At 42.1% G+C, this 27,501-nt stretch overlaps 1 protein-coding gene across 1 annotated transcript in view; it reads right to left on the bottom strand.

The window, feature by feature from the left end:
• Positions 1–27,501, bottom strand: part of gch1 (GTP cyclohydrolase 1) — a 54,269-nt gene that overhangs the window by 16,879 nt on the left and 9,889 nt on the right. Inside the window, exon 2 of the mRNA XM_034193166.1 lies at positions 4,356–4,465. Within this exon, the coding sequence (XP_034049057.1) occupies positions 4,356–4,465 (110 nt within the window). The remainder of the gene's footprint in view (positions 1–4,355; positions 4,466–27,501) is intronic.

Below are 27,501 nucleotides of genomic sequence, written 5' to 3'. Positions count from 1 at the left end.
TGCCGTGTGTAGTGTGTTCAAAGCACTCTGATCTGCTCAGAATGACATCAGGAGTGCTCCGATCGCAAATCGGGGATATTCAACATGTTGGATTTTTTTGGCCCAATATCGCAGCGTGTTGTGTCCTCTGACCACAAACGAGCACGCAGCCTGATGAATGTGACGTGCAGCCAATCAGAAAGCGAGGTGACGGACGTACGGAGCAGAAAATAAAATCAAAACAGCTGTTGTGACCTTTAAAGAACACCTTTTCTTTTTCTTTTTGTATCGTTTTTTTCCCAATATATGAGGTCAATTAGAAAAGAAACAGACAGTTTTATTTTTTTTAAAAACTATATGGATTTGAATCACGTGTGATTACATCAGCCAAGCTTGCACCCTCGTGCGCATGCGTGACTTTTTTCATGCCTGTCGGTGACGTCATTCGCCTGTGAGCACGCCTTGTGGAAGGAGTGGTCCAGCCCCCTCGTCGGATTTTCATTGTCTGAGAAGTTGCTAAGAGACTGGCGCTGTGCTTGATCAAAATTTTTCAAGAACTGTGAGGCACATCCGAGTGGACACCATTCGAGAAATTCAGCTGGTTTTCGGTGTAAATTTTAACGGCTGATGAGAGATTTTGGATTGTTTCTATCGCTGTAAGGACTTCCCACGGAGCGGGACGTCGCGCATCGCTCCGAGGCGACGTCGTCATCCTGTTTCAAGCTGAAAACCTCCAAATTTAAGCCTCTGTTGACCCAGGACGTCATGAGAGAACAGAGAAGTTTCAGAAGAGCTCGGGATCAGCAGTTTATCCAGACATTCCACTGTTAAAGGAGATTTTTTTAATGAAAGGCGTGCGGACGGATTGGCGCGTTGACTCGCAGCTGGCGCGGTGCGCCCGACACAGGAAAAACACCTCCGTGTTGATAACCATTTGTAAAATCCAGGCGGCTTTTGGTGGCTTTCAGTTGAGTGAGTATCTGAGAAATTGTTTAACAGCAGGGCATGTTCCAACTTGTCCTTAAGGCTTCCAACGGAGGTGTTTTTCCTGTGGCGGGCGAGCCGACGCGCCAATCCGTCCGCACGTCTTTCATTAAAAAAAATCTCCTTTAACAGTGGAGTGTCCGGATAAACTGCTGGTTCCAACCTCTTCTGAAAGTTCTCTGTTCTCTCACGAGGTCCTGGGTCAACAGAGGCTTAAATCTGGAGGTTTTCAGCTTGAAACAGGATGACGACATCGCCTCGGAGCGCTGCGTGACATCCCGCTCCGTGGGAAGTCCTTACAGCGATAGAAACAATCCAAAATCTCTCATCAGCCATTAAAATTTACACCAAAAACCAGCTGAATTTCTCGCATGGTGTCCAGTCGGATGTGCCTCACAGTTATTGAAAAAGTTTTGATCAAGCACAGTGCCAGTCTCTCAGCAACTTCTCAGACAAAGGAACTCCGACGAGGGGGCTGGACCACTCCTTCCACAAGGCGTGCTCACAGGTGAATGACGTCACCGACAGGCGTGAAAAAACTCTCGCATGCCCACGAGGGTTCAAGCTTGGCTGATGTAATCACACGTGATTCAAATCCATATAGTTTTTAAAAAAAATAAGGTCGGATACTTTTCTCACAGACCTCGTAATAACTGGCATGTGAACGAGGCACATTCAAACATGTTGAAGCCGTTAACAAGTCATTTATTTTTGCCGAATTTCATTATCATGACATTAAATTATTTTTACAATTACACCTTTCTTAATACAGTCCAGGTTATATGATAGTTGATTTTAGGGTGATTCTTTAACTATGGGCACTATTGGCCTTGTAAATGTAATTTCCACCACACCATTACCTTACAATATAAAGCGCCTTGGGGCAACTGTTTGTTGTGATTTGGTGCTATATACATGTGCTCTGATGTTACTGTTTATCTCCATAGAAACTACCCACACAATCTTTCATACAAACTTTTTAAAGGGACATTATTGTTGTGGTGGAAATTACGGCAATAGTGTGGGACAACTACATTTCGTTTACAGTTGTATGACATTGAATACCCCAATTATGTTTTGATTATTTTACTGATATTTTATTCAGAGATATTTTAAAACATTAGAAAAAACGTTTGTTTACTTTTCATTTTTATCATTGAAGATCATAAGTCTGGGTGTGGGACAAGCACAAAACAGCAATATTTGCATATAATGATGCTGAAAAAAGGTGAAAAAGTCATCATAGACTACTAGGACAAATTTCTTAAAACACTTTCATTGTAAAGATAACTATAAAAGTGTGAAATTTCCCCTTTTTTCTTTTTTTCATAAAATATGATCAAGGGACATAAAAGTGCCCGTAGTCTAAGAATCACCCTTTACTGTTCATTCATAACTAGGAGTGCAGAGCGCATTTGTTTTTTTCTGTTTCCCTTTTTTGTGACAACCAATCACAGCTCTTAAAAGACTGCATAATACCTAGCAACAGTGTCAACACCGCCTCCTCAAAGCTAAAAGCTTCTGTTCACTCCTTGCTCAGAGTTGCTCTCAGACACTTCCTGCATCACTCTTGCTAGGAATCTTTAGGCTAAAGGACTCTGAGATGCTTTGTGAATACGGGCCCAGAACATATCCCTGATGAACACCAGTATTCACTGGGTAAAATCACTCTGCACAACACCCACAGTGCCTGTGTGTTTATGGCCGGCTATGATGTCCAGCAGCAAAGCCAAAACTCTGACATTTCAAGATGAAAGGGTAGATACAGGACTGTTCAAGAACTTTTGCTGAGATTCTGTGTTTATTTTTTTGTGTGTGTGTTTATCATCTAAATGCGCATCACAAAACATCTCAAACGACACAAATTGCTTCAAAACAATCTATCTGACGTTAATCTAACAGGTGGTGGCTAACTGCCCCCCCCACCCCCACCCTCACCCCGTCTGACCAACAATGGAGACGGACACACACACACACAGAGGAGGAGTAGTGACTGTGAGTCACTGCTGTCATCACAGCCCATCAGCACCGGTGGAAAAACATCAGTTGCCTGCTTATTATGTTGGGTCTTTTTTAAACGTCGCACACCTGCAGCACAACATGGAGGGATAACACGATCACGAGTGATCACAGAAACAAACACTTTGAACAGATCTCTGATAATCTGATTGTTTCTTCACTGTTGTATGGGATTTACGTCACCAGTGAGCATCTGTGAATGTATTGACATTTGCAATAATCTTCATTGGTTATGATTACTAATCCAAAACAACAAGAACAACCCTTCTTTTTGAGTAACCCTTTGAAATGGAGTCCTTCTTGTTAGATCTCGTGATGTGCTGTGCCTGAATAAAACTGCGCCGTTTCTTTCAGTCTCACAAAGATGATGAACAGACGTGTCACTTGTTGATGTGGCTGCTTTGTTCTAACAACAGCAGCTGTCCAAGTCATTCAATTATTGTCAACTGTGAGACGAAAATCTGCAGCGTCCCCTCCATACTTTCACCTGCATTTTGAAAAAAATTGTTGCGACAGTACGGTGCAAATTTTCAACAACTTTTACCCTATACTTTTCCTTTTTTGGGGGAGGGGGTGTCCAAGTTTAGTGCACTTGGTTTCAGTGTGGAAGGTTCCCGGTTCAAGCCCCACTCCTGCCACATTTCTCCATGTAATGTGGCAGAGGTGGGGCTTGAACCGGGAACTGAAACCAAGTATTATCATTTAAAAATGAAGTGTTTTTTATTTGAAAATTAGATATTAACTTTGGAAATTATTATATCAATCAATCAATCAATCAATTTTTTTTTTATATAGCGCCAAATCACAACAAACAGTTGCCCCAAGGCGCTTTATATTGTATCATATTGTATTATATTCTTTAATTAAATACACAATGAGTCTTTTGGCTGCTCCTGTGTGTTCTCATGGCTGCCACAGCTGATGTTTTTAACACAAACTTTATACCAGCCGCACTTCCTGATGCAACTGCAGGTGTAAATGCAGGAATTGGGGAATTTTGTTGGGAGGCACCACTGCACCTCCGTGCACCGTTAAATAGATAACAGGAACAGAAATGTCTGGATTTTGTGACGATCTAACAAATAGAACACATTACTGATGACCGACAGTCAGTGGTCACAGTTTAACAGTTTCACTGAAGTATGTCAAACATATTGGATTTCAACATATGCTAAATAAGTGTAATTCTATAGTACGCCATATTCATCACATGCCACATCTGTATCAAAACATTTGTCGTGATCTTGATAAAATGTTTTACACTTTTTAAGTCAATTTTCAAGTAACATCTTTATCCTGAATTAAACTTGTGTGTCATGTTTGTGCATCTGTCACTCGTGAAAGACAACTGTGTGTGTGTGTGTGTGTGTTACCTTTCCAAAGATGGGCACCAGGTGGTGTTCACACATGGAGAACATGTCGATGTCCTTGACGATCACCATTTCATCATGGTCTTCATCAAATATGGCATCATTCAGCACGTCTGCAAAGAAAAACAAGGAGTATGAGATGAGATGCAAAAGGCCTCCAGTCGGTTACAAAAATCAAGAAACAAGCTCTCTTTGTAATGAGCTGTTAACGTTATTAATTTATATATGTACAGTACATACAGTAGTTTTCACAGAACCCAATGATAAAGCTCCAGGGTTCTGTGGTCTGGCCATGATCCAGGTACAGGTGCCTCAGTGCTGATGAGGACTCCAGAAGGTGAAAAGGTCAGATCTGGGAACATGCACACCATGTCTCCCTTTGTCAGCTGTTTGCAGGATTATTCATAAACTAAAATGTAGATGTTTTTGGCAGGAAGAAATCTGATACACAATCAGGGCCTGAAATAATGTACAAAACATGAATAATGTTAAGTAATTTGTGCAGATAGGGGGTAATATCTCCCTCTAGCTCCCCCTCTAGCTGCCACCTTATTGTGGTGGGGGAGTTTGCGTACCTGGATGATCCTAGGAGCTATGTTGACGGGGGCTTTGTGCCCCTCATAGGGTCTCCCAAGGCAAACAGGTCCTAGGTGACGGGTCAGACTAAGGGCAGTTCAGAAGCTCCCATGACCAGTAAAAAAAAATCAAGGACTGAGACATCACCCGGTATGGCGGAGCCGGGGCCCCACCCTGGAGCCAGGCCTGGGGTTGGGGCTCGCGCGCGACCACCTGGTGGTCGGGCCTTAGCCCATGGGGCCCGGCCGGGCACAGCCCGAACAAGCAACGTGGGCCCGCTTTCCTGTGGGTTCACCACCTGCAGAGGGGGCCATGGAGGTCGGGTGCAGAGAGGATTGGGTGGCGGTCGAGGGCGGGTGGCCCGGCGGCCTGGTCCGCGCTCACAGCCCCTGGCTGTTGGGATGTGGAATGTCACCTCGCTGGGGGGGAAGGAGCCTGAGTTTGTGCGGGAGGTTGAGAAATACCGACTACAGATAGTCGGGCTCACCTCCACGCACAGCTGGGGCTCTGGTACCCAACTCCTGGAGAGGGGGTGGACGCTCCACTTTTCTGCCGTTGCACACGAGGAGAGGCGGAGAGCTGGGGTCGCATTGCTTATTGCTCCCCAGCTCAGTTGCCATGTGTTGGAATTCACTCCGGTGAACGAGAGGGTCGCGTCCCTATGCCTTCGGGTCGGGGACAGTCTCTCACTGTTGTCTCAGCCTACGGGCCGAGCAGCAGTGCAGAGTACCCGACCTTCTTGGAGTCCCTGGGAGGGGTACTAGATAGCGCTCCGACTGGGGACTCCATTGTTCTCCTGGGGGATTTCAATGCCCACGTGGGCAACGACAGTGAGACCTGGAGTGGGGTGATCGGGAAGCATGGCCTCCCCGATTTGAACCCAAGTGGTGTTCAGTTGTTGGACTTCTGTGCTAGTCACAGTTTGTCCATCACAAACACCATGTTCGAGCACAAGGGTGTCCATAAGTGCACGTGGCACCAGGACACCCTGAGCCGGAGGATGATGATCGACTTTGTAGTTGTATCATCTGACCTTCGGCCACGTGTCTTGGACACTCGAGTGAAGAGAGGGGCTGAGCTGTCGACCGATCACCACCTGGTGGTGAGTTGGATCCGCTGGGAAGGGAGGAAACCGGTCAGACCTGGCAGGCCCAAACGTATCGTGAGGGTCTGCTGGGAATGACTGGTGGAACCCTCTGTCCGCGAGGTCTTCAACTCCCACCTCCGGGAGAGCTTCTCCCAGATCCCGTGGGAGGTTGGAGACATGGAGTCCGAGTGGACCATGTTCTCCACCTCCACTGTCGATGCGGCCGCTCGTAGCTGTGCTCACAAGGTCTCTGGTGCCTGTCACGGCGGCAATCCCCGTGCCCGGTGGTGGACGCCGGAGGTAAGGGATGCCATCAAGCTGAAGAAAGAGTCCTACTTGTCCTTGTTGGTAGGTGGGACCCCGGAGGCAGCTGACAGGTACTGGCAGGCCAAGCGTGCTGCAGCCTGTGAGTCACAGAGGCAAAAACTCGGGTATGGGAGGAGTTCGGGGAGAACATGGAGGAGGACTATCGGTTGGCCTCGAAGAAATTCTGGCAAACCGTCCGATGCCTCAGGAGGCGGAAGCAGCTCTCCACCAGCACTGTCTACGGTGCAGGAGGGTAGCTGTTGACCCTGACTGGGGATGTTGTTGGGCGGTGGAAGGAATGCTTCGAGGATCTCCTCAATCCCATCTTCACGTCTTCCGAAGAGGAAGCAGAGACTGGGGACTCAGAGGCAGACTCATCCATTACCCAGGCCGAAGTCACCGAGGTGGTTAGAAAGGTCCTCGGTGGCAAGGCTCCTGGGGTGGATGAAATCCGTCCTGAGTACCTTAAGTCTCTGGATGTTGTAGCACTGTCTTGGCTGACATGCCTCTGCAACATCGCGTGGCGGTTGGGGGCAGTGCCTCGGGATTGGCAGACCGGGGTGGTGGTTCTTCTGTTTAAGAAGGGGGACCGGAGGGTGTGTTCCAACTACAGGGGGATCACACTCCTCAGCCGCCCCGGTAAGGTCTATTCCAGAGTACTGGATAGGAGAATTCGACCGATAGTCGAACCTCGGATTCAGGAGGAGCAGTGTGGTTTTTGTCCTGGTCGCGGCACACTGGACCAGCTCTACACGCTCCCTCGGGTGCTCGGGGGTTCATGGGAGTTCGCCCAACCAGTCCACATGTGCTTTGTGGATCTGGAGAAGGCGTTAGACTGTGGAAGTATGGGGTCCGGGGTCCTTTGCTAAGGGCTATCTGGTCCCTATACGACCGCAGTAGGAGCTTGGTTCGCATTGCCGGTAGTAAGTCAAACCTGTTTCCAGTGCACGTTGGCCTCCGCCAGGGCTGCCCTTTGTCACCGGTTCTGTTCATTATCTTTATGGACAGAATTTCTAGGCGCAGCCAGGGTGTAGAGGGGGGCTGGTTTGGGAACCACAGAATCTCATCTCTGCTGTTTGCGGATGATGTGGTTCTGTTGGCTTCATCAAATCAGGACCTTCAGCGTGCACTGGGGCGGTTTGCAGCCGAATGTGAAGCGTCTGGGATGAAAATCAGCACCTCCAAATCCGAGGCCATGCTTTTCGACCGGAAAAAGGTGCTTTGCCCTCTACAGGTCGGTGGAGTGTCCTTGCCTCAAGTGGAGGAGTTTAAGTATTTCGGGGTCTTGTTCACAAGTGAGGGACGGATGGAGCATGAGATTGATAGATGGATCGGTGCAGCATCTGCAGTGATGCGGTCACTGTATCGGACCGTCGTGGTGAAGAGAGAGCTGAGTAGGGGGGCAAAGCTATCGCTTTACCGATCGATCTACGTTCCGATCCTCACCTATGGTCATGAGATTTGGCTCATGACCGAAAGAACGAGATTACGAGTACAAGCGGCCGAGATTAGTTTCCTCCGCAGGGTGGCTGGGCGTTCCCCTAGAGATAGGGTGAGGAGCTCAGTCACTCGGGAGGAGCTCGGAGTCGAGCCGCTGCTCCTCCACATTGAAAGGAGCCAGTTGAGGTGGCTCGGGCATCTTTTCCGGATGACCCCTGGACGCCTCGCTGGAGAGGTGTTCCAGGCACATCCCGTCGGGAGGAGGCCCCGGGGAAGACCCAGGACACGCTGGAGGGACTACGTCTCTCGGCTGGCTTGGGAATACCTTGGGGTTCCCCCGGAGGAGCTGGGGGAGGTGTGTGTGGATCGGGAGGTCTGGGCGGCTTTGCTTGAGCTGCTGCTCCCACGACCTGACTCCGGATAAAGCGGTAGAAAATGGGAAAAATGGAGTGTGGGTAATATGCGCCTTTTGCTTTAATTTTACAAATGACTTTAAATAAATAAATTACTTGAAATAAGTCATTTCTGCTTGAATGGATTTGACTGCTCATTTATTTTTATGCCATTTTGCAGTGCAAAATAAAATTTACATACAATGCAGATTGTTTTCTGTTTTGGAGCAAATGGTGAGTGTTTCTGACCACAGCGGCCTGCAGTGGCTGCGAGTGGGGGAGCGGGGAGAGGAGTACAGCTCCGTAATTGAGCTGCACCTCTCTAGTAATTGTTCTAGCAAAAGCATAGATATCATACAAATATATAATATCTATGTGGCAAAAGTAGGTGAAAGTGGACATGCGGGTACAACATGCAGTAACAGGGACCCATTGTTCTCTGAGCAGAAGGCTACTTCTGTTTCTCCTCTGCAAAAAAAAGCCCATAGCATAAATTCCATGAAAAATATGCTGCACTCTTTAACGGAAGACAGTATTGAGATGTTAACAGATACATTCTAGCTTCGTGAAAAGTTGAGTTATAACTTCAGCATCTTTGTGGAAAAATGTGGCAATAACCACCAAGTACTGCATAGAATGCATGGAGTAGTATTGTGCGATGCATGTGCACAATCAATCAATCAATACATACACACACACCAGCATCTGATGTTTGGGCATTTATGTTTGTCCATTTTTGAACATTCAAGGACTGCAAGATTTTCCACTTCCAGGTTTGATTCATTTCAGCTGGCTAGAGGTTGGGTCTTGGTAAAACATGATGTTAGGGTGATTCTTTAACTACGGGCACAATATGGGCCTTGTAAATGTATTTTCCACCACACCATTGCCTTACAATATAAAGCGCCTTGGGGCAACTGTTTGTTGTGATTTGGCACTATATATGTGCTCTGATGTCACTGTTTATCTCCATAGAAACTACCCAAACAATCTTTCATACAAACTGTTTAAAGGGACATTACAGTGTTGTGGTGGAAATTACGGCAATAGTGTGGGACAACTACATTTTGTTTAAAAAAATCACAACAGTTGTATGACATTGAATACCCCAATTATGTTTTGATTATTTTACTGATATTTTATTCAGAGATATTTTAAAACATTATAAAAAATGTTTCTTTACCATTCATTTTTATCATTGAAGATCAAAAGTCTGGGTGTGGGACAAGCACAAAACGGCAATATTTGCATATAATGATGCTGAAAAAAGGTGAAAAAGTCATCATAGACTACTAGAACAAATTTCTTAACACACTTTCATTGTAAAGATAACTATAAAAGTGTGAAATTTCCCCTTTTTTCTGTTTTTCATACAATATGATCAAAGGACATAATAAGTGCCCATAGTCTAAGAATCACCCGTTACTGCTTTCATTTCTTGTACATCAGTGACATCATGTTGGACAGAAATGTCCACAACAGGCGTAATGCACTGATTGATTCTGCACAGATCCAATACAAATAAGCCTGAAATTCATCAGACAAAAGACAGATGAAGTCAGACTCCCCCCCCCCCCCAAAAAAAAAAAACAACACAGTGCCACTCCGCCATTATTGGCCTGGCTGTTTTGTGCGGTACACACACTGCGCTAACTGTACCTCAGCTTACACACTGCTTCCTGTTGCGACTTTATTGCATTTTTTGGTTGCCAGGGCTTTAATAAAGCATTTTATCTGTTTGTGGTGACAGAGCCGCCTCTCGCACTAACTACAGCACATTTTAATTTCCTGACTGGCGGCCCATGAGCGCGAGCGGGAGCGAGGTCACTGCAGTAACAGAGACTTGTTGCTTCAGGTTGCTGTGTGTCTGTAAACAGGACAGCTGCAACACATTTCAAAAAAGCTGGGACAGTGGCAACAAAAGACTGGGAAAGTTGATGAATGTCCAAAGAATCAAAGAACACCTGTTTGGAACATTCCACAGATGAACAGGTCAATTAGAAACAGGTTTGATGGTATGGGTGTGTGTTAGTGTGTTAGTGCCCATGGCACAGGCAACTTACACATCTGTGATGGCACCATCACTGCTGAAAGGTACATCCAGGTTTTGGAGCAACACATGCTGCCATCCAAGCAACGTCTTTTTCAGGGACGTCCCTGCTTATTTCTGCAAGACAATGCCAAGCCACATTCTCCACGTGTTACAACAGCGTGGCTTCATAGTAAAAGAGTGCGGGTACTAGACTGGCCTGCCTGCAGTCCAGACCTGTCGCCCATTGAAAATGTGTGGTGCAATATGAGGTGCAAAATACGACAACGGAGACCCCGGACTGTTGAACAACTGAAGTCGTACATCAAGCAAGAATGGGAAAGAATTCCACCTACAAAGCTTCAACAGTTAGTGTCCTCAGTTCCCAAATGCTTATTGAGTGTTGTTAGAAGGAAAGGTGATGTAACACTGGTAAACATACCACTGTCCCAGCTTTTTTGAAATGTGTTGCAGGCATCCATTTCAAAATGAGCAAATATTTGCACAAAAACAATAAAGTTAATCAGTTTGAACATTAAATATCTTGTCTTTGTGGTGTATTCAATTGAATATAGGTTGAAGCGGATTTGTAAATCATTGTATTCTGTTTATTATTTACATTCTGCACAATGTCCCAACTTCATTGTAGTTGGGGTTGTATATACAACCCCTGGCAAAAATTATGGAATCACTGGCCTCGGAGGATGTTCATTCAGTTGTTTAATTTTGTAGAAAAAAGCAGATCACAGACATGACACAAAACTAAAGTCATTTCAAATGGCAACTTTCTGGCTTTAAGAAACACTATAAGAAATCAAGAAAAAAGATTGTGGCAGTCAGTAATGGTTACTTTTTTAGACCAAGCAGAGGAAAAAAATATGGAATCACCCTGTAAATTTTCATCCCCAAAACTAACACCTGCATCATATCAGATCTGCTCGTTAGTCTGCATCTAAAAAGGAGTGAACACACCTTGGAGAGCTGTTGCACCAAGTGGACTGACATGAATCATGGCTCCAACACGAGAGATGTCAATTGAAACAAAGGAGAGGATTATCAAACTCTTAAAAGAGAGTAAATCATCATGCAATGCTGCAAAAGATGTTGGTTGTTCACAGTCAGCTGTGTCTAAACTCTGGACCAAATACAAACAACATGAGAAGGTTGTTAAAGGCAAACATACTGGTAGACCAAGGAAGACATCAAAGCATCAAGACAGAAAACTTAAAGCAATATGTCTCAAAAATCAAAAAATGCACAACAAAACAAATGAGGAACGAATGGGAGGAAACTGGAGTCAACGTCTGTGACCGAACTGTAAGAAACTGTTGTGAAAGTGTAGTGACACGGACCCACAACAGGGGGCGCAAATGAACGGTCAATAGATGAGCCAAAAATTAACAATTTAATGTTATGAAGGAGCACAACGAACATACAGACAATCTCAGAATATGATTACAGTCAATCCACAAAGGTGACGTGTGGGCAGGCTCGAGGATAGAAGACGTCTGTCCTGAGAAGAGCCGGAACCACACGATTTCCGCCGCCACCAAACCTGGTGAATACTGGAGCCGCCAAGTCCCGAATTCCCAGGTGATCACCGTCCCCGACTGTCGGATCTGGTACTGCTGGCGAGAACAAAGACAGTCAAGTGTGGGTGTGTGTACACCCCGTAACAACAACGGTGGGAATGCCACCTCCACCTCTCACTCAATATGCTGCAGAGTACCGCAGTGATTCCTCAGGGGAAAAGAGTGCAGTCCAGCACTCAATCAGCTCCCGCAGACAGAGGATAACAGGTACTCCTGCAAAGACTCACAATATACAGATTGATGTGTAAAACAGAAACGGCTGAGTATATTACCTCCAATGAAGTACGATATCTCGGCAACGAGGTGGAGATGACGTCTGGTCTTTATGGAGTGAGATGATGTTGAGTAGATGGGTGACAGCTGTCAAGAGATAATGAGTGACAGCTGTCACCCCCGGCTGTGCCCGTGGCGGCAGCGCCCTCTCGTGCCTGAAGCCCGCACTTCAGGCAGGGCGCCCACTGGTGGTGGGCCAGCAGTACCTCCTCTTCTGGCGGCCCACACACAACAGAAACCGCCTAATGGAAATTGGATTTACATACAGAAAAGCTAAACGAAAGCCATCCTTTACTCCTAAACAGAAAAATACAAGGTTACAATGGGCTAAGGAAAAGCAATCGTGGACTGTGGATGACTGGATGAAAGTCATATTCAGTGATGAATCTCGAATCTGCATTGGGCAAGGTGATGATGCTGGAACTTTTGTTTGGTGCCGTTCCAATGAGATTTATAAAGATGACTGCCTGAAGAGAACATGTAAATTTCCACAGTCATTGATGATATGGGGCTGCATGTCAGGTAAAGGCACTGGGGAGATGGCTGTCATTACATCATCAATAAATGCACAAGTTTACGTTGATATTTTGGACAACTGAAAGGATGTTTGGGGATGATGAAATCATTTTTCAAGATGATAATGCATCTTGCCATAGAGCAAAAACTGTGAAAACATTCCTTGCAAGAAGACACGTAGGGTCAATGTCATGGCACAGGGTCAATGTCAATGAGCAGATCTGATTTGATGCAGGTGTTAGTTTTGAGGATGAAAATTTACAGGGTGATTCCATAATTTTTTCCTCAGAATTGAGTGATTCCAAATTTTTTTCCTCTGCTTGGTCTAAAAAAGTAACCGTTACTGACTGCCATAATATTTTTTTCTTGATTTCTTATAGTGTTTCTTAAAGCCAGAAAGTTGCCATTTGAAATGACTTTAGTTTTGTGTCATGTCTGTGATCTGCTTTTTTTCTACAAAATTAAACAACTGAATGAACATCCTCCGAGGCCGGTGATTCCATAATTTTTGCCAGGGGTTGTATATAGACACACACAGTGCATCTGGAAAGTGTTCACAGCACTTCACTTTTTCTATGTTACAGCCTTATTCCAAAATGGAGAAAATTCATTTTATCCCTCAAAATTCTACTCACAATAACAACATGAAAAAAGTTTTTTATTGTTTTTAATTTTTACAAATTTATTAAAAGGGTGATTCTTAGACTACGGGCACTTTTATGTCCCTTTATCATATTTTATGAAAAAAAGAAAAAAGGGGAAATTTCACACTTTTATAGTTATCTTTACAATGAAAGTGTTTTAAGAAATTTGTCCTAGTAGTCTATGATGACTTTTTCACCTTTTTTCAGCATCATTATATGCAAATATTGCCGTTTTGTGCTTGTCCCACACCCAGACTTATGATCTTCAATGATAAAAATTAATAGTAAACAAACGTTTTTTCTAATGTTTTAAAATATCTCTGAATAAAATATCAGTAAAATAATCAAAACATAATTGGAGTATTCAATGTCATACAACTGTTTTTTAAATGAAATGTAGTTGTCCCACACTATTGCCGTAATTTCCACCACAACAATAATGTCCCTTTAAAAGGTTTGTATGAAAGATTGTGTGGGTAGTTTCTATGGAGATAAACAGTGACATCAGAGCACATGTATATAGCGCCAAATCACAACAAACAGTTGCCCCAAGGCGCTTTATATTGCAAGGCAATGGTGTGGTGGAAATTACATTTACAAGGCCAATAGTGCCCGTAGTTAAAGAATCACCCAAAAATAAAATTAGTCCAGACAGAATTCATGAAAAGTGGCTTTATAAAGGGTAGGGCAATTCAGTGTAGTGCAAAGCTGGAAATTCACACAGAAATAGAAGAAGAAACTTCGACATTTTCATCTATGTTTTCCCAATCACTCAGCAGCTTTAATTTTTTCCATTCTCGCTCCCAGATGCTCATTCTCAAACCCTGACTAAGGCTGGATTCCACATAGTACACAAAGCAATGCAAATTAATTCTGACACAGCATTATCAATTGCAAATCATGACAATTTCTTGCTCTTGACCAAATGCTGTTCCAGCATAGAGGCAGCACAAAAAAATAAAAATAAAAAAATTCCAGCAGTTTAGACAGATTTAAAAATGAAATGGTGTTGGAGCCAATAATAAATTATTAAAGGGGTCATATTGTGCAAAATCACCTTTTCCAGAACATCTCCAAAGACCTACAAATCTATGAGTGTTTACAGAGATGTTCTCCTGATTTGAGATGAATTCATGTCACAGCTTGTTTACCACCTCTGTGACATATGTAACAGAAATAACTCAGATCATCTCATTGTACCTGAGAATATTACACACACACACACAAATCTATACAGTGCTTTTCCATCTGAAAATCACTAAGGGCCCTTGGCCAAGGTCCTTAATCCCCAGTTGCTCCCAGTGTGAATAAGTGGTTTATTTTATTGTGGGGCCACTTCATTTTGATTAACGTTTTGCTCGTGAACATTCCTGGATGCAACTTTCTTCCATGTCCGCCTGTAATTTATGTAGTTAGAGGGGCAATCTTTCTGTTGTATGCTGCCATCTAGTGGAGGTATTACTGTACGATTTAGTCAGCTAACAACAAAATGATAGTTCTCTTGCTTAATGTATTTACTCAATGGGTCGCATTAATCATTATCAGAAAAATTGCCCCTCCTGAGAAATTTTTCAGGGGCCGCCACTGTTCCTCCTCAGTCCAGATGTCACAGCCAGTATCTTTCTAGCTGTCTTACACTACACATCTGCCAAAGTTACATAATTAATAAAACTTAAAAATAAAAAAACACTTTACCTACTCCCTGAATTTCACACACGGTCAAAGCTAACTTACACCCTTTTCAAAAGCACATGTATGCGCACACACACGCCCTTCCTGCAGACGCCATTAAAATGTAAATAAAATATTGTTGATGATTGACTGAGTTTATTCTGCAACATCAATATAAACATACAAAGGTGAATGTAACAATGATACATGGATGACACAATAAAGTATAAATGATTATTTCCATTGTGGTCCTTGTAGGGATGAGTATCGATAAGATTTTATCTATCGATTCCGCTTATCGATCCGATTCCTTATCGATTCCCTAATCAATACCTCTTGTGAATTTTTTGTGTACTAAAATTAGGCTTTACAGGTTTCCTATGTCAGCGGGTCAAAGCGCTTTTTCTTATCGTACACCTGCTCAGTGGAACGGTCTTCCTGCGACCTTGAGGCAGTCAGAGTCTGTGGACATTTTTACGTCAAGAATTAAAGCCTATTTTTAGTCTCTTTCTTATGAATAGTTTTTATTTTTATGTTTTTTTCTTTTACTTCTGTTTTTAATTATGTATTTGATTTTTATTTATTTATTTTAATTTTTTATGTTGAACTGTTCTATGTGAGGCACCTTGAGATGGCTTTTGCTGTGATTTGGCACTTTATAAGCCGATTAAATTGAAATTGAATTGAAATTGAACAACATTTTATTGAGTCTTAAAGTAAATAAATATGAAATTGATCACTGGATCCTTAAACGTTGGACATAATAAACTCTAGATAGTGGATCCTTGATCTCTGGACATAAATAGAAATAAACAAAACCAGTAGTTTTTGTCAAAAGCATTTCCTTTCAGACATTATTGGCATGAATGTCTTTCCATACCTCTGAGCTGAGCTCTTGCAGCTGGCTGTGCTGCACGCCAGGATGTAATTTATAAAGAACGCAAGACGTCTCATTTTGGGAGGAAAAAAATGTTTTAGTCAACTGTAGTTTCTTGTCTGTATTAAAACATTTGTAAGAGGTGTCATTTTATTCAAAGCGGCAATTTGTATTGAAATTATTAATTCTGACCGGACTCTGTCTCAGCAGAGAGCCGCGCAGCGTTTGGAGCTGTGCCAATGGAATGGAGGACGATTCTCGTTTCTTGACTGCAACAAGACATGAGTCCCAGTTAGTGACATTAATTCACACAAAAGTGACTCATGATATTTTAATGGCTTTGTCAGGGGTTAAGAAGTGGACTTGCCATTTCTGAAGAGCAGCGAATCAAAGAACCATGAGCCAGTGGATTGAAGCATTGTTTCATTGGTTCACGCTTCAAAGAGGTGTCGCGCTGCAGAAATGGTTGATTACAGAGCCGCTGCAGAGCCTGTAATCAATGTAGAGGAATGATCATTTTCTCGACAAACACGCTCAAAAACAACAGCTGCTCTGAAGGACCGATAAGGGAATCGTTAAGCCAAAAAGGCTATTGATCGGTGGCTCGAATCATTTCTTAACGATACTCGAAAAGAACCGGTTCTCGATACCCAACCCTAGGTCCTTGTGAAATTATTACGTGACAAAATATAGGGGCTTGATTGAACATGTACAAATTGTAAATAGAACAACAGGATCTTAATAATTAATGTAAATATAATATAATATTATCAGCCATATTCATTTGGTGAACAACTTGATAACGATTTTATCATATACCTTTAAATGATAAATGCACGCAGAACACAGTGCTTGTGCTCTCCCTTCGCTCATTGCCTCCGGGGGTACGGATGCGGGACCCGCAAAGAATCCAAGTCATGGCCACGGAGCTCTGCGGCTGCGGTTACCAAGACCATGCAGAGGGCGCTGTGCATCAAAACAGCGAGCGTAGTCTCTGGACCTGTTGCTGGAGTTGGATGCAGCTTGGCACAGCAGACAGGGGGGCGGTGTGAGTGGCCCGCTGTGGCACTTACCGAGCTCGCAGACTCAGTAAGCACATCAGAGGCAGTGAGAGCAATCGCGGTGATGCCGACTAGTGCTGCGACCAGCCCGCCTGATAAGGACGCAGAACACAATGCTCTGTAAAAAAAAAAAAAAAAATCCGCTAAACTGCGAGGCCGCGAAAGGTGAACCGCAATATAGCGAGGGACCACTGCATTAAATTACACATTGGCAATATCTAGGATCGCACATGCTGTGACGTCACAAAATATGTATGGATTGGCTGGGATGAGAATTGTGCGCGAAACCGTGGGTTTTTCTGGATTTCTGAGCCATTTCTGAGATCACCATAAATCACTCACTCATCACTCATCTTCAACCACTTTTCCGGGTTTGGGTCGCGGGGGCAACAGCTCCAGCAGGGTAAATCCGTTGAGAAAAATTGGGGGGAAGGGTGGAGGTGCAGCAGGGCCAGCTGTGCTTGTTAAACCTTTCCTCATATGAACAGAACCGTATTGCTGAAACTGCAAGCTAAAACGCAAGATATCATTGGTTACTTTTTCTAGAACGACAAACTTTCAGCCAGTCAGAATTTCTGTAAACCTACAGTCACTGAGAGTACCCGGATATGGACATTTTGATTTTCTGCAAGTTTTGGTCTGTCGAGCTGCGTCTGTAACGTCCAAAATTACAGAGAGGACGAAGACCGCGTTAGTGGTGTAAAAAATAGGTTTAAGTGGACATGGACAGGACAAAGGCAAGACTTGGTGAATTCATCCAGAAGGTTGAGCTTCCCGGTAAAGCCCTCTGCACGTTATGTTTGGATTTCATCAACAAAACATTGGAAGAGCACTGGAAGATGAAGAAACATGTCACCAAAGTTAATATTAAACAGGCCAATCTTCCTGGGTCCAGAAGAGCGTGGAAGAGGCCCAGCGAGCCCCAAAGCCCACAGCACTTGTACCGGTAAGGTGGAGTGCTGAGCTCCAGACACCAGTCAGTGACAGAACATCCAGTGCTCAGGTGCGTGTCCAATAACTCTATTCATGCAATTAAAATGTGTTTACAATCACTGAAATTTTTAAGCGTGGCACAGTTACAGTGGGGCCAAAAAGTATTTAGTCAGCCCCTGATTGTGAAAGTTCTCCTACTTAGAAAGATGAGTGAGGTCTGTAATTTTCATCATAGGTACACTTCATCTATGAGAGACAAAATGGGAAAAAAAATCCAGGAAATCAAATTGTAGGATTTTTAAAGAATTCATTGGTAAATTATGGTGGAAAATAAGTATTTGGTCACCCACAAACAAGCAAGATTTCTGGCTCTCACAGACCTGTATTAGTCCATGGGCCAAGCAGGTTTTTGGTACCACTTAAGGTGACTAAACAACACTGAGAATCCAGCCTCAGTGTATCATGGCCTACACAAAAATGTATGATAGCAATCTCAGGGTGGTAGCTGTAGCCAGGTAGGGGTCAGTGAAGAATTACACACAGGTCAAACTTTAAAAATGCTCCAATCACATTGAAAACTATATCACATTACTTGTCTGGTCATAATGATTCCAAAAAGGTATAGTTTGTACTATCTGTGATGGAATGTTCTGGAGTTATGGGGTAAAAACAGCAAAAATTGTGACAAAGGTCACTTTCAGTTTGTACAGGAGTCAAAAGTTAAAGTTGCTCCAATTTCAGTACAGAATTATTGAAATTATTGTTTGAAATAAAAGGAGTAATAAATGGAATAGTTGTGACTGTGGTGAATGTTTGGTCTCCAAGGTAAAGGTCAAACAAGGTCAACATCTATTGGCTTCTATGACATGTGACATATATTACCCTGTAACATGATAACTAAGCATGACAGATGGTGCAAACTATTCCTTATTAGAACCCCATTAACCCAAACAATAATTTGCATAACTTTTTTTTACTGAATTTTAGCAATTTTAACTTTTGACCCCTGCACAAACTGAAACTGACCTTTGTCACCATTTTTGCTGTTTTTCCCCATAACCTCAGAACATTCCATCATAGATAGTACAAACTATACTTTTTTGGAATTGTTATGATCAGACAAATAATATGATATAGTTTTCAACGTGATTGGAGCATTTTAAAATTTTGACCTCTATGCGGACAGGACGACTGATCCGTGTTAAGGGAAGAATCATGAGATTTTAAAACCAAAACCTCCTTCCATCAGTGAGTGCATTGAAGATGCAACGTGGCTGGGTCTTCCAGCATGACAATGATCTCAAACACACCGCTCAGGCTACAAAGGAGTGGCTCCGTAAAAAGCATTTCAAGGTCCTGGAGTGGCCGAGCCAGGCTCCAGACCTCAACCCCATAGAGAATTTGTGGAGTGAGTTGAAAGTCCATGTTGCTCAGCGACAGCCCCAAAACATCTCTGCTCTAGAGATGATCTGCATGGAGGAATGGACCAAAATACCAGCCACATTGTGTGCAAACCTGGTGAAGACTTACAGGAAACGTTTGACCTCTGTCACTGCCAACACAGGATATATTACAAAGTATTGAGTTGAACTTTTGTTATTGACCAAATACTTATTTTCCACCATAATTTACAAATAAATTCTTTAAAAATCCTACAATGTGATTTCTTGGAATTTTTTTTTCCTCATTTTGTCTCTCATAGTTGAAGTGTACCGACGATGAAAATTACAGACCTCTCTCATCTTTCTAAGTAGAAGAACTTGCACAATCAGGGACTGACTAAATACTTTTTAACCCCACTGTATTTATACTGTGCACGTACTGAAGTGAAATTCAGTGCTGCAAAACCAGTTTGTATAGGGATTTTAATCAAAATTTCTTTCCATGTTCTGTTTATTTCATCCTATAAAACCGCTAAATTAAAAAAAAAAAAAAAAGCATGTATTTTAAGCCTTTATTTTGACACGAAACACGCGTTTTCTCGAAACGTGACCGTGTGGAGACAACTCGTGTGCCTTGATAGAGAGAGTGGCGACATGACAAGTCAAAAAAGTCACGTGACTCATGGTGCTGTCTTAGGTTCAAAATTGTGTTTGCTGTTAATCTGTCTGCATGTAAGTCCATCTTTTTTTTATTTTTTTTTTTTTATTTAATCTCCAAAAATGATGGGTCGCTGTGCATTTACAGGCACAAATAGACAAAGCAAGGGCTTCAAGATGTAGTTTTCCTTCAGATCTGACTCTGACTGGATTAAAGGTACAGTGTGTCATTTTTAAAGAAGAGAGCAAATGTTATGTCCATCAAATATTAACGTGTTTTTAAACTTTTCAATGTCATTTATTTTCTTAACAGACAGAAAAATACAAAAAAGAACTTTGATATTACAATATAAGTGTAATTTTTTTGTCTATTATTCTTGCTTTCAATGCATCTAAAACCAGTCAAAATGACTCGCAACGCCACCTCGGGCGATAATTGCCAACAGCACCGCCATACTAAAAATTTCTGGGGAGAACCCTGTATCATGTGTGCACGAGACCACTGTATGGAGTGTGCGTTTGTAGCATCTTCTTGCAAGATGCTGTAGTGGGAAACATTAGATAACAAACAACGCATTGATTAGCACGCCTTTTGTAGAACATATTGAACAGAATGTCTTTTCTAAAACCTCTGAAACCGGGCCAGATACCAGGGAAAACACCAGTCAAACGCAAAACATCAACCCCTGCAAGTGTAGAAGCTTCAAAGAAGAGGTATGAAGAGAAAGGAAGAGAGAGGAAGTTTGTGAGTAGCTGGACACAGGATTATCCGTGGCTGGGACACAAGGAAGAGGACAACACAATATACTGCCATGTCTGTCAGGATTTTCCTTCAATTGCAGACCAGTAAGTCATTTTTAAATGTTGAAATAAAAGAATTTAATTTGCTTTATCAAAAAACATACTGGCAAATGATCATGCATTGAACAGTGATGAATTCAGAAAACACACAGGAGAGAAGCAGATGCATATTGGCATATACCAATTATTTAAATTTTTTTTCCCAATTATGAACCGTCGCAGGAGAGAAACATTATGAGCTATGTCTTGGTTAACAGATTAAAAGGCAAGAGGCTATGCATGCAATATGTAATAAAATGTATTTTTTGGAAATTCAATTTTACCACCCACACAGGAGAGAAGCAATTTATGAAAGTGTAATTTCAGGACTTCCACAGTCGCATGCCCCCAGACACCCCGAGGTGACACGCGCCATTGGCAGATGTATCGCGTGTCTTCACGTGTCTTATGTCTTCACGTGGCTCGCGCCTGTGGCGCTCGCTTGTCTGGACAACCAGCTTTTCCTATAGGACAAGTAAACCGCCAGGGTTACTTGTCCTATAGACAAGTACACTAAAAAAGCTTAATGTCAATGCCTGCGACCGTTTTTTTTTTTTCTCACTCCATGCTCAGACTTGGAGCCACAGCCTGGATGTGCACCTGTTAAATCAGACACAGCAAAAGGCTGCTTTTTCAAACCTTTATCTGCCATCATATTTTAATAGTTCTGAGTGCGCACTCTGATAAATGGATCAGATAAGTCTGCACATTTACAGCACAAAGTCAGTAAAAGAGGAAATTGTTCAGTTTACCTTTGATTTGGAGGTGATGATTGTAGAAAGAAAAGCTTGTTGAGGGTCAAACTAGTTCATAATAATGCATAATCCAGAGACGGAGAACTTTAAAACTGTCGCGCACGTCATGGCATGACAGAGTTACAGAGCTGCAGAAGCATAAATCAAGCTTTAAATAAATCATAAATTGTAAATTTGATAGCTTAACTATATTTATTTTGATAGCACCTGTACCTGGATGTGTTGCTGTATGTGGTTAAATGATCTTAACATTAAAGGTTCATTCAGTAGTTCAGCGCAGCTGGGCCCAAAATGGTGCCATGTTCTGAGTTGATGCCACTCTCTCTATCAAGGCACACTAGAGAAAACAAACGAACCCTTCTTCTTTTGTGCCGTTTTCTTTTGCAGGCGGCATGCTTATTGTTGCCACCTTTTGCATCAGTCCGCTATAGCAGGACTAAATCCTCTCAATGAGTCCAGTGTCTTTCAAGTATTGAAAAAGCCAACACTTCCCCCTCGTACTTAACCTTATGGCTAAAATACTTCCCACAGAAACTTCTTTCAAGCTTTATAATTGATTTCCTTCAGTTTTTACTCATTGATAGATAAACCATGTAAAAATGACGAAATATCTTTTGCTTGCATGCCGAAATCAGCCTGCAACAATTTTATTTTTATTCTGGTGAATTTCATAGACTGCAGTATATGCTGTATGTGCCTGTGGGGTTTTCCTGCTGACTGATGTGAGTAGTTGGAGTGCAAACTCAACTCACAGGGTGTGATTTAGGAATTTATTAAGGGAGAATAATTTGTAAGCATACATTTTACATGTAGTTATTAATAAAGTCAGTTTTATACCACAAATATTGTTGTTTTGATAAGTTTTAATCTCTTTAAATTATTTCCACATATTTGCATGAAGTTCCAGTATATTTCAGAGGTCACTGCAGGTTAAGGAAAGACACATGGAGAATAGTTTTGGCATGTTCAGTGATATCTGGCCAATGCTATGGCATTTATAGTAAGTACATGTGCTATAGCACGAGGCAGGTATCACTGAAAGAAGGTCTACTGTACATAGACAGATTCTGCTATTACAGTAAGGTTTCCACATACCCCAACATACAAAAAATATAAAATGGAAATACATGAAATTAGGTCTGTCTAGTGGCCCCGAAATGCCTCTAAAATGCTCAACCTGTGGGGCCCCCACCAGGGGTGCTGCCCCTGGACCCCGCTGGGAGGCTATGGCGGTCCCCGGGCCCCCACTGAGTTTCAGAGTTTTTTTTTTTTCTTCTTCTTCTTCTTCTTTCCCCATTCTCATCTCTGTTTCAGAGAACAGCAAAGAAAAACAGGTTAATCTTCTGTACTGTTGGTCCAGGAAGTGTTCAACATTTGACATTCCTGGTTTGAGTGTCGACTGAAAAATTTGGGATTTCCAGTTTCAGTGTCAACTTTCCATTGAATTCCCACGAGATCTCCTCTATTGGTGCCAGTTACACAAAAACCTTACAGAAAAATTAGCAACACAAATGTAGCACAAATGATTGTCACTGTTTTTGTTTGATTTGGGTTATATGGTGAGCAGTTGGGGACCTTACAACAACTTTAACAGCACAAATGACTGACACAAATTTTGTTTAATTTGGGTTGTGTGTCGGGGGGGGGGCTGATCTTTGATTACCTAATTTAACTTTTATTAATATAAATGGATTGATGACAACCCAAGTTACAACCCAATTTTCCAACTTTTTCATCTGTCAGTTTCATTCATGAATATGTTACAAAATCACTAACAATATTTGAAAGCTGAACACAGAAGACAAAGAGTTTAACATTTCCTGTCATCAACAACATCAGCAACAAAGTCTTGGGATTGCTTCCCGTCTTGTCCTTTCTGTGTGGAGTTTGTTCAATATTGTTACTGCAGGTTTTCTGTTATTTTTTTTCCCTTAAAAAGGCCAAAGTTGTGTATGCCAAATTTTGAAATAGTTCTTGTATTCCATTATGCAAATATGCTTTTTGGAACTGTAAATTTTGTTATAAATAATTAATAAATGCACAAAAGTATGATGGTGTGTTGTTTATATTAAACAATCAGTACTATGCAAATATTTTAGGCACATATAATCCCATGGTTAAAGCTGTATGGGCTTTTAAATCTCACTAAACTGACTAAATTTAGTTTCTCCTGAAATACAAGCATTATAATGTTGGTTTATTTTTTAACAATGTTGCAAAATTACAGCTCATTTCAATGAAGAAAACATATTTACCTCAGTGGAATTCCATAACAAATATATTATTTTCCTTTTAACTCTGCGCATGCATGAGGCTTTGAAATCACCAGAAATTACCTTTTGACCTCATCTGAAGCGCATTCATGGGGTGTGCACACTGATGTCCGTGAGACATCTTGTAAATCACTTCAGAGATGTTATCTGGTTTCGATAACAGCGTTTTCACCCGAGGCCAAAATATGGCCATCAGGTATTGCGAAGAATTTGCATCCAACTTCAAAGATGGCTAACCTTGACCTATTTTAAGGGGTCAAAAGGCCACATTCTGGTTTCTATTTTTATGCTCATACGGCCGAGGGTGTTTTAGCATTGTTACATTTAGATTTAGAAATGTTTATTTCTCACAACCATTTACCAAATAAAGGCCCTGTCACACCTTGATGATTTAGCCAGCACATGCCAACCATATTAAAAAACACTGGCATAAGTCCATTAAGTTAAGGGTAAGTTTTTTATAAATTAAGAGCAAGTTGATGCATACTGAAACACGCTTACACTCGCTGATGAACGTCCTGATAAGCTGAGCTCCTCCAAAAAATTTTGGGCATGCATTTTCAACAAGTGCCAGCGTGTTACTCATACGTCCCGCACATGCTGGACATAAGTTGTAGGTAAGTTATGTGATTGTTGGCAGACGTTTCTTGTAATTTACTCATCTGTCCATTAATGCTGGTCACTGACAGCTACGGCCTGTATGCAGAATGACTGTTTCATTCACACAAGGAGTATCTGGCCTGTTCATTTCAGTCCAATTAACCATCATAGACGGACATGAATCCACATAAAACTCCTGATTTTTGAAAATGACCTCAGAAAATTAAATCCTTTAATTTGTGGCTGGAAACAGCGTTTAAAAGCAAGTTTCTCATGCCAGTGCTGCACTCTGAACACACAGAAGTGCTGCGATGATTTTAAACTTTTAAAGTGCCGTCACTGTGGTGTGATCATCAGATGACCTGATCGATCGATCGATCAGCGTCATCACGCCCGATTAACGCACTGTTTAAACATTTAAAGTGCTGTCACTGTCGGCGATCACCACGCCGACAGATCACACAGCACGTCATTCTGATCACACATGATCGTGGTCAACTGGCGCTTTAAAAGTTTAAATCATCACAGCATTTCATTATTCATGTCTGTGATGACCTGATCAGCGTAAGATCAGGTCTGATCAGCTTAGCTGAAAGCAGCCGCTCGCCGCTGAAAGCACACCATATTTTAAACTGTGAGACAGCCTGCTTTTTAAGCTCACCTCTCGTCTCGTGTGCGTTCCCAGGTCTGCTGGATGCTACCCTACCATTTTCAGGGGGGAGCAGCACATTGGTATTTTAGATTTTCCTCGATCCGTGTAAGAGCTTTCGCAGTTTCTCTTAGTTTGGTTGTATCCTCTTCAAAGATATCCTCAGTTGTTACTTTCGGGTACTCTTGCGTATTGATTTGCTGGCATTCTTCTAGTATATGTTTTTGGGTCTCCTCCTCAGCATTGCAGAACCTACAGGATACATTGGTGTATTTATTCCTATAGTTGCATTTTACTGCCAGCATTCTTGTTCTTGCCATCATGAGGCTGTGTGCTTCCATCCTGTTTAGTTTGTCCAGGTAGGGTTTCCTTTTTCCGATTTCCAACGTTTTTACGTTTTCAATGTAGTGTTTTACCTTTGACTTGATCTCTCCTTGTTCTTTGATATTCTTTATTAGCTGTTCATCTATTTTCCTTTTTATATCTCCTTTGCTTGTTTGATCCGTTATTTGCAGTTTTTCCCTAATCTTGTTGACTTCCCTTTTCCATGGTTTACTGTTGTTGTTGATTATACTTTTCATTAGGTCTGATCCTACTGTATTTATCCTTTTTTGGAAGTTGACCTTGTTTTTTTATATTATATGGTCTATATCCCAGAGCCCCGTTTCCGCATACATGATTTCTCGCAGTGTTGTTGTTGGTAGTATTAAGAGCCGTTTTAATATATTGTCCAAGATTTGGTTCCTAATTTTTCCCTCTTTTTTTGTTGTTGCCACTGATTCTCCTGCGTACACAATTATTGGGATTATGCATGATTCCACTAGTTGCCAGATAACTCTCATTTCTATTCCTTTTAGACCCGGGCTTCCTGCTATTTGTAGGATGGTTTGTAAGGCTCCTTCTGCTCTCTTTTTTGCTTCTTCTATTTGGTCGGTTTGGTTGTTGTTATTGTTGATTATTTTCCCTAGGTATTTGTAATTTACACATTTTTCCAGTTTCTTGGGTCCTATGTAGAAATTTGTATCATCTTTTGATTTCCCTATTGTCATAACTTTGATTTTTTTCTTCCCCAAATTCTATGTGGTACCTATTTTCTAGATCGTTTGTTATGTTTAGCATTGTTTGCATTTCCTTGGCCGTCTCTGATATGAGGGCTATGTCTTCCATCCATAGTAGGCATCCTATTTTTCCTCCTGTACCTGTCTCTATTCCAAGCTTGTTATTCAGGATCTCTTTGCCTATTTCGTCTGCATGCAGGGCCATGCCTTGGTTTACCTAGGGCAGCCCAGTTTTTAAAGGCTTCCCTGGCATGCTGATGAAGAGCATGAACATGTTCATTCCATCCTGGTCTAACATGCTGTCATTTACTTTTTACTGTTACAGTACATAGTGGTTTACTAGCCTCCTTTAGTCTGGACACTATATCATTGTACAGCATGATCTTTTCTGCCCTGATTACTGCACAAAGCAAGAATTCTGAACACCTGTGTTGCTTCAGAAAGCTGTGACAGACAGACTTTCATGCACCTGTTCAGAATGCAGGCTGAGACAGGAACTACTTCCTGCTCAAGGAATCCCTGAAAAGACTCTGTTTGCTTTGAGTCAAATGCCTATGTGTTGCTACTCGAGGCGCTGGGTGCGAATAGGCAGGGCAGGCAATTGCTTGGGTCCGACACACTTTGAACCAATTCAGAAACACAACAGCAGTGAGACAGGGAAAAGTTTGCCTTGACAGCACGGTTGGCCGTCTCAGATTCTCTGACAGGGCCCTAACCCTCACAGAAAGTGCCGCGTTTTTACAAACATGAGCACGCTGCTTCATGAGCACTGCACAGTGTCAAAATGAAAACAAGTTATTCTTCTGGAAGCAAAAAAGAAAGAAAAGTGGAAGAAAAGAAAACACTACAGTGATGAGTGTTGGCTTATTTGGGTCTTATTTAGCTCAAAACAGTGGATCGTCATGCAGTTTTAATTTAGCCAGCCCAGGTCAAAGTACCTGCAAAGGCCTATTACTTGTTTGCTTAGCAAACATGCTGTATGTAAAAAAAACCTGTTGCCTTAAACAAAAGCTTATCCTTTTTTTTCTATCAAATGAAAGTTGTGTTCAAACAACCAAGCTAAAAACTCTAAATCCTTGACTTTCTGTGCAAGAATGTTGTACACTGCTAATGCACCTAAATTACTGTGCTTAGCTGTAGTACATATGTACGATATGGCATGGGCGGTGCCAGGGGAGGGGGCGCTAGAGCTCTGCCTGGATTTGTCATAGCATCCCCTTAGCACCCCCAAGAAAATAATGCCTCATTTATTATTTTAATTTAATGTCATCCCATGTTTTTAATGCCTTGTCTACACTGAAACTGAACTTCTGCTATAGAATCTTTTTCTTTGTCATTTTCAAAAAATGCTCCATTCAATAAATATCTCCATTCTCACAGATCCAGTGAAAGTGTGAAAATGCTATAGTACATATGCCAGGCGTGTATGTAGAGCTGTAACGCTTCTACAAAAAATGGAGAAGAAGACATGAGGCTAACAAAAGCTAAAACTTTAGAAGCCAGCTCAAGGATTAAATCAAGTATTTTAATCTGGCCTG

Source organism: Thalassophryne amazonica, chromosome 2 (assembly GCF_902500255.1).
Source record: "Thalassophryne amazonica chromosome 2, fThaAma1.1, whole genome shotgun sequence".
NCBI classification, from domain to species: Eukaryota; Metazoa; Chordata; class Actinopteri; order Batrachoidiformes; family Batrachoididae; genus Thalassophryne; species Thalassophryne amazonica.
This window is presented reverse-complemented; position numbering and strand designations above follow the sequence as displayed.